The 15,391-nt window shown below is 37.2% G+C and overlaps 1 protein-coding gene across 4 annotated transcripts in view; it reads left to right on the top strand.

The window, feature by feature from the left end:
- The window catches only part of UBN2 (ubinuclein 2), a 100,366-nt gene that overhangs the window by 55,556 nt on the left and 29,419 nt on the right, over positions 1-15,391 (top strand). For 3 of the 4 annotated variants that reach the window (XM_082693872.1, XM_082693871.1, XM_082693870.1), the window contains exons 9-14: positions 2,126-2,244; positions 2,965-3,078; positions 3,665-3,808; positions 4,558-4,608; positions 6,784-6,826; positions 10,640-12,190. In XM_082693872.1, coding sequence (XP_082549998.1) covers positions 2,126-2,244; positions 2,965-3,078; positions 3,665-3,808; positions 4,558-4,608; positions 6,784-6,826; positions 10,640-12,190 — 2,022 coding nt within the window. Of the gene's footprint in view, positions 1-2,125; positions 2,245-2,964; positions 3,079-3,664; positions 3,809-4,557; positions 4,609-6,783; positions 6,827-10,639; positions 12,528-12,566; positions 12,671-15,391 lie in introns of those variants that run through there. The other variant, XR_014301400.1, reaches the window with a different exon arrangement.

Genomic DNA, 15,391 nt, shown 5'->3' with positions numbered 1-15,391 from the left:
ACCTTCACAGCTTTCATGTTTTTGAAAGCTTGTATTGTGTCCCCTTCTTCACTTCATGTAAAATGGTTTTTAGTATCTTCATTGCCCGGATTACACTTCCCTTAATGATTTATTTGATTATATATTTTAAAAATATTTATAACTTGCAAGTAAAGGAAAAGAACTTAAATGTAATTTAAGACCAAAAATGACATTTTTTCTATTAATAAAGGTATTTCATGGAATTAAAAATACAGCCAGGAAGGGATGGGAACTAATAATTTAGATTAACTCTTATTTCTCTCTACGTATCTCCCCATGTCTCATTTTTATCCTTGTAAGTCATCTGAAAATAAGATTACTTTAGTCTCAAGGTTTTATATTACAGAAAAGCCACACACAGAGACTGATTTAGCCCTCTCATCCCAATCCAAGTTCTTGGGTCAGAAAATCTGATTATACTATATCTTGGGTCAACCAAAACTTTTCTGGCCAGAGGTTGGGAGTCACATAGCACAACATGGCTGTCTAAAGCCCCCCATGGCTCTAATGGGAGAATGAATGTGGTGCCCTGGACCACTTGTAATGTGATCTGAGAGACATAGAACTGTTTATTATAAGTATTATATAACTGTTAATAAAACAGCCTGACTCTTGGTTTTGGCTCATTTCATGATCTCAGTGTTTTGAGATTGAGCCCTTCATCAGGCTCTGAGCTGGGCATGGAACCTGGTCAGGATTCTCTCTCCCTTTCCCTCTGCCCCTCCCCAACTCCCCATATGCATGCGTGTGTGTGCTCTCTCTTTAAAAAAAAAAAAAATCTTCTGAATTGGGAAATCTTTCTCAGTTTAAAGCAGAGAAATAAACAAATGAAATTTACTTGAGATCACATATTTTGTGTCTGTGCCTGGCTCCTTGAGACACTGGCAGTTGCAGCTAACTGCCATACATTCACATGACAGAGTGGGTACCAGTAAAAAAATATCTAGAGGCAGGAGAACAACGTTTTATACATTATCAGATGTTTTCTAAGGAACATATCAGATTTGATATTTGAAGTTATTTAGTATTCCTCTTGGCTGTAAAAGAAGACATTTATCTTAGCCCTTGCTTTTCTTCATATGGTTTTAGCATGTGTACTTTTACTCCCTAAGTACTATATTGTTTGATTTTATATATTTTTGAGCTTCGTATAAATGGAGTCACACTGTCTCCATACTTTTCTTCTGCGACTGACTTTTTTACACTGAACATTATGCACCTCAGATTTATCTGTGTCTTTACATGTGGTGAACTCCCATTTTTTGAGTACATTTGCTGTACAGTGTGTTTGGTGTTTCATTCTATAAATACATCCTAATTAATTTATTCATGTTACTGTTGATGGATATTTGGGTTGTTCCAGATAGTCTCAACTACATAATTAAGAAGTGATCACCTAGGATCCATGATACTGGATGTTTCACATTTCTTTTAATGGAAATTTTATAGCAGACAGTGTCATATGTGCTGTTATATTTATTAATTGGTATGTATGAAAATAGTAAGAGTCTTCCAGTTTCCTCTTTCTCTTTGGCCTTGACCTTGCATTTTTGCTTGCAGCATAAGTCATATTTAGTAACAATTTTAAATGAAAGAACAGGATGCCAGCATCCTGTTTGTAGTTTCCCAGATCGAATCCTATGTTCCAGTGTTGCAAAGCAATATTTCCACTTATGGTACTGCTTCCTCTTCATAATAGTGATCAACCAGTAGTAGTCTGCATATAGATTTTGATCTGTATTTAATCTTAAAGTGTCCATATAATTTATTGGCTGGGGCATTTTTAAGAATGTAAAGGAATAAATTGTGTGTCAACTAAATTCAAATAAATCTTAAGAAAAAAATGTCAGGAACACTTAATTATGCTGGGGTACCAAGCAAAAACTGGGATTCTCGTTGGCGGTCTGGGAAGTATGGTCATCCTAATTTTTTATCCGGTGTGCATTATGAAAGGTCAGTGTGGTAGGAGAAGCATCCACATTTAAATATGTTTACATTAAAAAAATGGGTTTTCATTTCAAATCCATAATCAGTGTCTTTTGTGGATCTGCTTTAATTCTCGTAAATGTGTTTTAAAAAAACTTTTAGTATACTTTCTCCTCAGGATGATCGTTTAAGAGAACCTCTGCAAAAACTGAAACTGGCTGTTAGCAACGTGATGCCTGAACAGCTATTTAAATACCAGGAGGACTGCCAAGCTCGTAGTCAAGCTAAGTGTGCCAAGTATGTACCTCTTCTGTTTGGAGCGGCTTTTGCATTTGAGAAATATTTTTAGCTCTGAAGGATTGGTCTTACGTAGATGTTACCACCAAGTAGAAATCCACATGTACCACTGAAGTGGTGTAATTGAGTGTTTTCTAAATGACACAACACTCCCCCATTCAATTGCTTTTGTGTTAAAAGCAAAAGGTCTCTTGACTTAGTGTATGGGAGTGATCAAAGCAAGAGCTGGCACTGGTCACTCATTTCACACATCAGCCAATTTGGCTGAAGTTGGACACAAATATTTTCTGAACTGAAATATAAGTATTCATGGCCTTATGTTACAGTTTGAAAACCTTATATACCAAACCACCTTATAACACATTTCAAAGTATTACATATAAGGTAGATGCCCCCTTCACTTTTCCCTTTGAGTTAATATTCAGTTAAGCAGTTTATTAAGTGTTTCTGGAGCATATCATAGGCACTGTTGGGCTAAAACTCCGCCTCCCAGGACACCTGGGTGGCTCAGTTGGTTAAGTGTCTGCCTTCAGCCCAGGTGGTGATCCCAGGGTCCTGAGAGTGAGTCCTGAGTCATCTCCTTGCTTTGTGGGGAGCCTGCGTTTCCCTCTGCCTGCTGCTTCCCCTGCTTATATGACTCTCTCTCTCTGACAAATAAATAAAATCTTAAAAAAAAACAAACAAACAAACTCTGCTTCATAAAATCTTTTTCATTTTTAGGTTGCAAACAGATGAAGAACGAGAAAAAAATGGATCCGAGGAAGATGATGATGAGAAACCAGGGAAACGTGTCATAGGACCAAGAAAGAAATTCCACTGGAATGACACCATCAGGTAAAATTTAACCAAAGCCTTCACTTTTAACCAAATAGATAATGCAGAACTAAGGTTTCTAATAAAAAAGAATATATAGTAAATGAAAGAGTAGATTGGAAACAACCAAAGATTAGTCTGTAGGAAAAATTCATTCAAAGGAAGATTGATTTGATCCTAATATTCTTAGAGTGCTCTCACTTTTATTTTCATATCCTACTTTTTATAAGCTAATCTTCTAATAATTAAGTAAGTCATACTGGTTTCAGAAGGTGAAGTACTCCATATACTTGTTTAATCAGTCATCTTTTTTACCAGTATTTCTGTACCCAAGTAGAGGGTTTGGCTACAGGACTATCCCTTTCAATCTTTGGTGCCTAGATGAAAGGTATCAAAGGAAATCGTTGCATATTGGGGATTTGGCTGTAGTTGCAATGAGTGATGTGTATTGGAAATTATTTATCTTCATGTCATCTGAATTCTTGAGATAATAGTCTTTATTATTGCTGTCAGATTTATGTGCTTTTAAAAAAATCTGTTTCAAGCTTAATTTTCCACAATTTTGCAGTCAGATTTATATATAAATATATATTTTTAATCTGTTTAGAACTTTGTTATGTAACCTTGTTGAGATCAAATTGGGATGCTATGAGTTAGAGCCAAATAAAAGCCAGTCCGCTGAGGATTATCTTAAATCCTTTATGGAGACAGAGGTGAAACCATTGTGGCCTAAGGGCTGGATGCAGGCAAGGTAAGAAATATGACATCCTAGATTTTACTTTACTTTTCTTATTATTGCTGTTATTAACGATACATATATACGTATATACACCCACACACACATATATGACATTCATTTTACAAAGAACCTAGTCATCTCAGATGACCTCTGCTTTGAAAACTTCAAGCACTTAAAAGACAAAATAGTCACATGGATGTGGAGATACAGAGATAGACATGAAGGGTGGTTATTTGTTTTTTTTATTTTTTATTTTTTTGGCCAACTGCTTTTTCTTTTTTGCACCTAAATTTGCTAATAGAGAAATGGGAGGAGTAGAAGATGGTTAGGAACTTTGGGAGGGGAACTTCGCATGGGTATTGTGAAGATAAGGAACTAAATACAAAATGGAGAGTGTAGAAAAGGCAGTCCCAACCTTAGGTTCTGTTGAAAATAGTCAATGTGGAGTGGTATCTCAGAAGTTAAGAGTAGCACAATTTAAAGTTTAAAGAGTTAAGAATGTTGAAATTAATAGATGTGGCTATCTCTGTCATCTTAAAGCATTCCATCTTCAATTTAAAAAAAGGTCTGTTAAAGATTTAAATAAATAACTGTGCTATAAAACTGACCATAAAATAGATTTTTGAATTTACTGTGCCATTATAACTTTCATTTGATAAATAAGCGAGTAATAGACTGCTGAAAAACCGTGTAACTAAAACGACAAATTGGCTATAAAGATCTGTTACACAAAAATAATCATGTCTTTTTAACTTTTGCAGAATGCTTTTTAAGGAGAGCCGGAGTGTACATAATCATCTTACTTCTGCTCCGTGAGTAAAACAGACTCCAGATTTCTTCATTTATTTTTGCTCACCTTATGTGCTTTAGTAAACAAGGGCTGGTGAAATAGTACTTAAATGTACATTTGAATAGTCTCCCATTTTACTACTGCCTTTAAAAAAAAATCATTTTTACTATTTGTGTAAACCTGAGAACACATTTATTATCCAGAAAACTGAATGTGTGCTGGCCCAAGATTTGTTAGGTAGGAGCCATGTAAATAGGAAGGTTCTGATGGTTTCCTTTGTTCCTGGGCCTTCCTCCCTCCAGTTCTGTGGTCCTTTTTCTTTCTCTCTTAGTGACCATTCATGTAGCTAACCTATAGCCTTGTGCATTCCAAGATGGTTTCCTATACATACCTACCCTGCCTTGCCTTGCAGAGTGTTTCATTCCACAAAAATTAACCTATTCTTCATTTCCTTCCCTTCTCTTCAAAACTGGGTATTTCCTTAGTGATGTGAGTACTAAAGAAAGGTCTCTTAAGCTAAGAGGGAAAAGTAAAAAGCTGGAGTTTTCGTGGTTATATTTTTGGGTGAATACTGGTTGACTTCAGGAATTTTATTTTTACCTACAACTTAGAGCTATTTCTCTGTAGCATAGAAGTATAGCAATAGTTTATAAAATATTAAATTAGTAAGTTGCTAAGAATTTATGGATCACTGTATTTCAGTATTCTAAGAGGTCTGGCTAACAGCTGGGTAACCTTACAGAACTCTCCGTCTCCTTGCATACAATCACAATGGAAATGTTTGCAAGGCTTAGGAAGGACACTTTGTTAGCATACTGTCAGGGTTGTATTGGGTTGGTTATGGCTTTCAGTTCTTGCCATTCTTGTTTACTGCTGGTGGTTTAGTTATCCTGGGGCAGGGGATACATATATATTGGTGTGAGTAATATTTCTGGCCTTTAATTTCCCCACTGTTATAAAATCAAATTTATTACAATTCAGGGTAGAAATAATTAATTCCTTTAAACCTAAAACTGATGTTTACGTAGATCCTCTTCCCCAGTTTTTTTTTTTTAAATAGCTTTATTACTATGACCAACTCGTGTTTTTAATATCAGAAAGTGGAAACCAATGGGATATGTGGGCCCCAAAGGTCTTTATCAAAAAAACTTTGAAAATTACTGTTCCCTTAATGAAGTTGTATATTGACCATTTTAATCATGATATTTGTTAATTTAATAGATGACATTTTCAACTCATTTTCAACTCAGTGAAATGGAAGTACTCAGTGTGAGGTATTTTGGCTTGTTAACCCTTTAATTCAACATTGAATACTTCCTCTTATTATGGAACTGTAAGGTTTTTTTTGTCTTCAAACTTTTTCACACTGGTTCCCAAAGGTTTCCAGGCTCCATGGTATTTTTCTTGCCTTTTTTTCCTGTCATTTTGACATTTTTAATTGGAATTTGTATATTAAAATAATTTTCTCTAAAAACAAAGATTTGTTTTGTTTTTAAAATGTTATCTCGGGACGCCTGGGTGGCTCAGTTGGTTAAGCAGCTGCCTTCGGCTCAGGTCATGATCCCAGCGTCCTGGGATCGAGTCCCATATCGGGCTCCTTACTCTGCAGGGAGCCTGCTTCTCCCTCTGACTCTGCCTTCCACTCTGTCTGCCTGTGCTCACTCTCACTCTCTCTCTCACAAATAAATAAATAAATAAATAAAATCTTTGAAAAAAAAATAAATAAATAAATAAAATAAAATGTTATCTCATTTACAACTTCTTGGCAGTGGTTCTCCTCAAATTATGGTTTAATTTGAACTGAAAGTTTCTTGAGGCTTTATTTTCCTATAAACAAATTCTTACCAGTTGTTTGAAGTGAGTCTCTTAGGAAGCTTTGTTACCCTGTCTTGAGGGGTTTTGTTTTTGTTTTTAATTTTGAGCATTTACATTTAATTTTTAAAAAACCTTTGTCTATAATTGGTATTTTGCTAAGGGTGTGGCCTTTCTTCCAGTTGATTGAAATTAGAAGAAATGATACTGTATATTCACATATAAACTGAGCATTTAATTATAGTTCCTTCCTTCATAGAGTTTTCCAAATAGCATAAGAAGTTACCCACGTAATGACAAGATTATGTTATAATTTCCTAATGGTGACCTCTAACTGCTACTGAAGTGGCCTTTTTTTTTTTTTTTTTTTAAACTCTTGTTTTAGGGCAAAGAAAAAGGTGATTCCTGCACCTAAACCCAAAGTGAAGGTAAATATTGAACCAAATCTTAATTAATCATAATTGGGGAGTGTTGAAATATATTCTTAAAATGCAAAGAATATATGTATTTGGCACAGGTGGATAGATTCCATACTTTTAAGAAGGGTGTTTTTAAACTTTGTAAAACTCCTAGAACCATTGTATTTCAGAGAATTAAGTTGTAAGAGTTAACCTAATATAAATTAGAAGTGTTCTGTAAAAACAAATATCCTTTGATATAACAAATATGCTTTAAATGCATAGTTGAGATTACAGAAATGTAAGAGAAATCCCTAAGGCCTGAAACAGAGAAAAAGCTGCTGGAGTGTTAATCTGTCACTGAAACTTCGGTTGCCTTTAGGTGCATTTGCTGATTTTCATCCATCACTTTATGGTTTATTTTTAAATTTCTTCTCAGACCACAGCAGATAGGGGTTTCTTGCCTTACATAGGTTAGGAATTAGACTGAAACTCTGCATAAACCTGGGACTTTCAAAGGATAGCATCTTTAGTAAAAGGAAGGACTTGAAAAAAAAAATCCGTTCACCAGCAGAAAGATTAAGAAACTTTGGGTGTCTTGGCCCGAGTTCTAGATTAGGGGAAGGAAGTCCTTCCTGAGAATTTTCCCTGGTTTAGGAGTTTAATTTATACTGCTTCTGCAAGATCTGGGGAATCCTCAAGCGTTGAAAAGAATGTAAAGGTATTAGATTAGTTATTAATACAGGGCAAATGGCTTATCAAATTCTCTCTGGAATAATGCAGTTTCATCCCAGGCCCCAAAGGCTTACCACATATATACCATGTCAAATATGAGTTTAAAATATGAAAACACGAGGAAATAAGTTGCTATGAGTGAGAGCCAGCGGAAACATCTGACAGAATTAGATCCTTGAGAAGGGCAAGTGATGGATTTATTGGGTTTAGAACATAAAGGAATTTAACTTGTTTAATATTTAAAGAAGGAGAAGGGACAAAAATACCAAATAGACAAAGCAGAGTTGAAAAAGAATCATGTATAATCTATAGAAGTGAAAATTATAATCATGTGAAAGTAAAATTGTAAAGAAAGCCAACAGCCTTTAGGTTTTAGACTTTCCCCATAGCTTTCATCTCTTTGAATAGATGAGTTTCTTGGCTTATGAGGTTATAGCCAGTAGGTCAGTATTCGTTACTCTGTGGCCTTCTTAACTTTTAGCATTAGAGGCTCTTTGAATACAGAGTAAATAGTCTTTTTTCTTACCTACCTCATTTGTCTTCTAATCCAAATAATAATGAGCCAGTATTGCATCACATGTGTTGAGTTCTTGCTTTGCTTTGACACTTTATTTGTACACTCCTAATACTCGCCATAGAGTATTGGTTAAATTTTGATACATCTATTCAAGCATATGTTTATCCGAATTCTAATAATGACTAGGGTGGTGTAGGGGAATTACCTATTTTGTTTGTGTCTTTGTGATTAAATTACTCTCCTTTTCCCCAAATAGAAAAACTATATTGCTGATTCGTGTTTGCCCTACCACCCCTCAAATACCTATTTTAGTTACAAAGGTAATATAAGGAAATACAGTAGAAAATGGAAATACAGAACAGTAAGGAGAAAAGTAAAAGTCTCCAGGAAAAAAAGCTCTTCCTTTCTGGTACACAACCACCATCCCTCCTGGATCTCTGTCCTTGCCAGCCCTCCTTTGAGCCATCCAAACAGTCATTCATTTATTCAGATTTAATTACCATTTTCTAAATGGGATAACCTGCTTTTGAGACTCATTTATATACTCTCTGGACAATTATCTCTGCTAGTATAAATTTATATAGTATTTGTGAGTAGATTTAACATTAGAAGAAAAAATTAATTTAGGGGCACCTAACTGGCTCAGTCAGAAGAGCATATGATTCTTGATCTCAGGGTTGTGAGTTCAAGCCCCACATTGGGTCTAGAACTTAAAATAAATAAATAAATAGATAGATAGATACATAGAAAGGAAGAAAATTAAAAATGAAACCAGTTTATCCTTTAAAAAAAAATGAAAAGTTACTTTAAAAAGCAGTGTTCTATTGGTAGTGTTACCATTATTATTCCAGGACATTCCCCACCCTCGGTTTCTGTTCTTTCTAAATAAAAATGGTATTTTCACTAATCATAACTCGGATGGATGGCATGTCAAAGCAAACGTGTCTCATATGTATTACCCATTTATCTTAACAGACAATTTTGAACTTAATGCAGATATACTACAGAATTCTGAGAGGTAGTGGAGTTTTCCATCAGGGCTTTTAGAATAGCAGCTTAGAAAAATTGCTGAGGAAGTTAGAGTTTAACAGCCTTCTTAACAGCTTCTTTACTGTAATACCTTAGAAGGTGATGGTAAAGACACTTCCTCTCCATTCTTTCCCCACTATGGTTAAGGTGAGTGCTGTGGTTATATAAACTGATGTGGAATTCAAGACTTCGGGTTTAGGTTTACTTGGATTTCTTTTTAAGAAACTAATCAAAGAGGGACGCCTGGGTGGCTCAGTTGGTTAAGCAGATGCCTTCGGCTCAGGTCATGATCCCAGCGTCCTGGGATCGAGTCCCACATGGGGCTCCTTGCTCGGCAGGGAGCCTGCTTCTCCCTCTGCCTCTGCCTGCCATTCTGTCTGCCTGTGCTTGCTCTCTCCCCCTCTCTCTCTCTGATAAATAAATAAAAAAAATCTTTAAAAAAAAAAAAAAAGAAACTAATCAAAGAAATTTTGAAGTGGTTTTTATGTAATAATTGTATTTCTTCATTATCTTAAAAATGACGAGTCAAATTTATATTTGCCTTTTAAGGGAGACAACATTTTTTTTTTTTAAGATTTTATTTATTATTTGAGAGAGACGGAGGATAAGGGAAGGAAGTGCAGAGAGAGGGAGAGCTCTGCTCTGAGCTCGGAGGCCCATGCAGGCCTAATCTGAGGGTTCTGAGATGGGAACCTAAGCTGAAATCAAGAGTTGGAAGTCCATCCAACTGATACATTAGTCCCAGGCACCCCGAAAAAGTTACTTTTCAATTCTTTTGCTGTTTGAATATTTTAAACTAGGTTCTAATTCTCTTTTCTCTTCCTTGGAACTTAAATGTTTTGAAAAAAAAAATTATCTTAGGTATTCATAATTTTAATTCCCATAACCTTGTTTTCTTAGTGTACAGTGCCTTGCTCATAGTAGATACTTTAGTAAATATATGTTGAATAAATTAAAATGACCATAATGAATAGAAGACATAGTTGAAGTATGCTTGGATTGAGTCCCAGTTTGAATGTACCATTTTCTCTATGTATTGGCTCTGGGTGGCTAGGGCACCCATGGACAGGGCATACAGAGGCAGAAATACAAGGAGCAGAAAATGTGGGTCAGTATCCCAGCAAAAACCATACTACATTAGGAGGGTAGAGTCTTAGGATAAAGGCAGAATTTCTCCTAGGTACGAGGAGAATAAAAAGAGTATAGTCCCTGAACAGATGGATTTGGATCAGTATCGGATGCACGCAGGGTGGGGTGAGGAAGGATTTCACCAGTGATGCAAGTAGTATACGAACGTTCCTTTGGCTTGGTTTCACGTCTTCTTAGAAGAGCTCACTAAGGTATGGCAGCTGTGTGCAATGTATCAGATGCTTATGGCCTAAGAGCTCTGTTCTCAAAACCGTTTCGGTTTTTTCAGTCTAAAGATTTCCAGTAGAATTTTAATCATTGTGAGAAGTTCTTTGTCCTTTTAAGACTTACACTTAGTAGTTTATTTAGACTATACTTAGTAGTTTAGTTTATTAATCATTTAATTTGTTCCACTATAATGCTGTTTATGCTAGGAGTATAGTCCAAAAAAGGACCAGAAAACTCCTGCATCCTTGGCGGCTTCCGTTGGTGGTCCCTCAGTGAGCTCTAGCACGTCTGCGGTGGCCTCTGCCAGCTCTGGCTCTACACCAGCCCAGGAGACCATCTGCCTTGATGACTCACTAGATGAAGACCTTTCTTTCCATCCACCTGCACTGGATCTTGTTTCTGAAGCTTTAGCTGTTATCAACAATGGGAACAAAGGCCCTCCAGCTGGCTCAAGGATAAGCATGCCAACTGCAAAACCTCGCCCAGGACTGAGAGAAGAAAAATTAGCAAGTATCATGAGTAAGTTGCCGCTGGCTGCTCCTAAAAAACTAGATTCTCCTCAGACTGCACATTCATCCAGTCTTATTGCCGGTCACACAGGGCCAGTACCAAAGAAACCCCAGGATTTAGCTCATACTGGCATCTCTTCAGGCCTTATCGCTGGTTCTTCAATTCAGAACCCTAAAGTTTCCTTGGAACCTTTGCCAGCCAGGCTGCTTCAACAAGGACTACAGAGGTCGAGTCAGATTCATGCTGCTTCCTCTTCACAGACCCACGTGTCCTCTTCTTCCCAAGCCCAAGTTGCTGCCTCTTCTCATGCTCTGGGAACACCTGAGGCCCAGGATGCTTCTTCGTTAACACAAGTAACAAAGGTGCACCAGCATTCAGCTGTCCAACAAAACTATGTGTCTCCATTACAAGCAACCATTAGTAAATCACAGACCAACCCAGTGGTGAAATTAAGTAATAATCCCCAACTTGCCTGTTCATCCCCGCTTATTAAGACTTCGGAGAAGCCACTCATGTACCGCCTTCCCTTATCGACTCCCTCACCTGGAAATGGTTCTCAAGGGTCCCATCCCCTGGTTTCTAGGACAGTACCCAGCACCACTACCTCCAGTAACTACTTAGCCAAGGCTATGGTGTCACAGATGTCCACGCAGGGTTTCAAATCTCCCTTCTCAATGGCTGCATCCCCCAAACTTGCCGCATCTCCAAAACCTGCCACATCTCCTAAACCCTTGCCCTCGCCTAAGCCTTCTGCCTCGCCTAAGCCCTCTCTGTCAGCTAAGCCTTCAGTATCGACTAAACTTATTTCGAAATCCAACCCTGCTCCCAAGCCTCCTGTACCCCCAAGCTCTTCCAGTCCAAATGCACTCGTAGCCCAGAGTAGCCACTCCAGCGGTAACAACCCAGTCCACAAACAGCCCAGTGGGATAAACCTCAGCAGACAGTCGCCCACCTTGAATTTGCTGCCCTCCAATCGCACTTCAGGCCTTCCAGCCACAAAAAATCTTCAGGCCCCTTCAAAGCTCACCAACTCCTCGTCCGCTGGAACTGTTGGGAAGAATAGCTTGAGTGGCATCGCAGTGAATGTACCTGCCAGCAGAGGTAGCAGCCTAAACTCAAGCGGAGCAAATAGGACTAGTCTCTCTGGGGGAACAGGAAGTGGAACACAGGGTGCTACTAAACCGTTGTCTACTCCACACAGACCATCCTCTGCCTCAGGGTCTTCCGTGGTAACAGCCAGTGTGCAGGTATGTATGTTACATACGTTCGTGGGATAAAGTGTAAGATTGTGTGATCTTCCCTTTGAGTCTGTTCAATAACTGTGCTTATGGGTTGTCCCTAATAGCTTATTACAGCTTGTGGCCAAGGAATTTCCTGATGTTGACATCACAGTACTGGGGATAGTTGGTGGGTGAGGTTTTTGTTGGGATGTGGATTTTTTTTCCCCCCCGGTAAAGTAACACATACGTACTTCCGCAATTTTTGAAAAACACATAATGCATAGTTAAAATGATATGTTGTCAGAGTCCAGAACAAAGCAGTAACTTACGAAGTTAACATACCCTCACTTTCTTCCTCTCTCTAGTCCCCTTTAACATACCCTCACTTTCTTCCTCTCTCTAGTCCCCTTTCCCCTGCCAACTTTTTGATTTTTGTATTTAATCAAATTTGTTTGGTTTTTCTTCTTTAGCCATTTGTCTTCAAATAAACTTTTTATTTGTCATGAATTTTGCAGTTACTCATATATAATTCTTTATGTCAAATTACCATCAATAATCCTTTTATTCCACCGTTTCCCCATTTTAATTTGTTTATCTCACAGTTAGAGGGAGTGCCTCACTCAGAGTCTTTCAAGAAGGCTAACACATACCTATTTTACCTTAGCATTAGCATACCTGATAATTTCTGACTGTCACCCTTAAGTATATTGACTTCTTGGGTTCATTAACTGTCTCCCTCCCTATGTTGTATAAATACTGTTCCACTAACCTTTGCTTAGTATTGAGGATTATAGGAAGTCTGAGGCCATTCCAATATTTGTTCCCTTGTTTGTGTTTTCTCTGCCTAAATGCTAGTAAGGTTTTCTCTTTTTCGTTGAATTTCAAATATTCTCGAATTAGGCTAGATTTTAATCTGTAAGTTTATAGCTGGTGGCTTTTTCAGCTCAAGAATATTTTTTTCAGTGATTGTTTCATTATCATTTCTGATCCATTTGCCCTAGGTTTGTTGAGAACTCTTTATCCTTCATGTTTTGTCTCTCTCCTTTCCATGTCATCTTCTCTGCCATTGTTTTCATCTTTCTGCCACTCCCTGTATCCTGAGACTTGTCAGATTTGTCCTTCATGTGACCAGTTTGATTCTTAAAGATTCTTCTTCCCTGTCCCCCATCCCAAAAAGTAATACATATTCACGGTAGGCAAATACACAAAAAAGAAAAGTCCCCCATTCCTGGTACTTTTTGGATTCTTGTCAAGAAAATGGGTTTCACATAATATGCTGTTTCATAACAAGCTTTTAAAAAAAATACATAACATGTTATGATGTGTTCTTAGGTTCCAAAGTGTTTTTTGAAAACATGACTTTTGTTGATTTGTGGAATTCCGTTGTCTTAGAAAGTGTTCTTTTTACTGCTTCCTGTTGATGTGGAATAGGAACATCTAATGAAAGAATTTTTACCTTGGTGTTTATAGATGTTTTCTGCTATTGAGTACAAACAAAGCATTAGTATTCATAAACATATGAAACCCAGATCATTACTCTGCCATTACGGTAGGCTTAGTAATGAATTCATTTATTCCAGAACTCTAATATTTTGTTTTTAATATTTTATTTATTTATTTGATAGAGAGAGATCACAAGTAGGCAGAGAGGCAGGCAGAGAGAGAGGGAAGAAGCAGGCTCCCTGCCGAGCAGAGAGCCTGATGCGGGACTCGATCCTAGGACCCTGAGATCATGACCCGAGCTGAAGGCAGAGGCTTTAACCCACTGAGCCACCCAGGCACCCCTCCAGAACTCTAATATAAAACAAAATTCAGTTAACTGTTACTTTACTAGTTGGAATCTAGTACTCACTGATGTTTTATCTGTGTAATTTTACTTTCATCAAAAATGAAATGAAAAAAAAAAATACTGATTAGGGATTGTATGTTAAAATTTAAGTTATAACTTATGTCTGGAAGTTAGTTCACATTCCTTTTTGTATCACCTTTATTAAAATGTTGACCATGTTTAATGTTAATCCTCAGTTTGAGTAAAGGAGAGAATTATAACAGAAATTCAGAATTATAACATTCCTGCCACATGGGTCCTCCTTCCCAGCATCAGTTACTTCTAATTCTCATAGCTTTTTCTGTGTTTTTAAATATTAAGAATGAATGGAAGACAATTATTCATTTTACTATTATCTCTTGTCATGATAAAGCTTTTAGCTGTGTTTATACCTTTGCCATTCTCCTAAAAGAATAAAATTACAACTTTCAGTTAAATCCATGACTATGTAAAGTATTATCTCTGTTGAGTTAAACCATAAACTGTGGTTTCATTTGCTTTCTTATTTTAAGTTTTTGGCTTTTTTCCTCAAGAAAAATGCCCTTTTCCCCCCTTCACTTTGAATTGAACGTTAAATCTTTATCCTTTGTCATCTCCAGAGTCTCTGAGTTCTGTCCCCCCGTTCTGCTGCCACCCCTCACCCTTCCCCTTCCTGCCAGTCCTTCTTGTATTTGATCATCTACCCCAGGAGAACCTAGATGCTTAGCATACCAATTCATTTCAGCAGGGAACCTATATGGCAAAATTTGTATTTCCAAAAAGTTAGCTCCTTCCTTCTGGTTTTCATCCTTTCCAAAATGACTATGATTTGAAGGCCTTATTGATCCTGCCTTCAGATCTGATCCTTTTTGTTCTGTCTTACTGGTTTGACTGAAGAAAAGATCAGTAATTGAATAAGGTTTTTTATAACTTTGGGAGAACCTGTGGTTTGTTTTTTGTTGTTGTTGTTTTTGTTTTTTTAACATAGCCTCTCATTGAAACCTTTTGGTCTCTAGATCGTGTCTCTCTAGAACTCTAACACTAAAAGAAGATTCCCTGTCTGTGCCGGTAAAACATTCAGCACCTGTCTGAAAGACATCTTCAGCTATCTGTTGTTCATTTGCGGAATGAAAAGGACAGGTTTAACAGAAGTTAAAATCTTTCCGGGTTCAGATTATTACCTTTCCCTGCTTTGTATTTAATAACTTCCTGCTCAAGGCTTTCCTCTTCTTTCTTGCCCTTCAGCTTAACTGATGTTCTGTGAATCCTGTCTTTGCCACTTTATAATTCCCAAAATAATTCACTCCTTAAGCAAATGTTTCTGAGGTATTTACTATGTGCCAGGCACTCTTCTAGGTGCTGGGGAGCTAGGGTAAACCCCATACTCAAGGTCTCTTCTGTCAGGGAGCATATATTCTAGG

This window comes from Mustela nivalis (genome assembly GCF_964662115.1).
Source record: "Mustela nivalis genome assembly, chromosome: 12".
Lineage (NCBI taxonomy): Eukaryota > Metazoa > Chordata > Mammalia > Carnivora > Mustelidae > Mustela > Mustela nivalis.
This window is presented reverse-complemented; position numbering and strand designations above follow the sequence as displayed.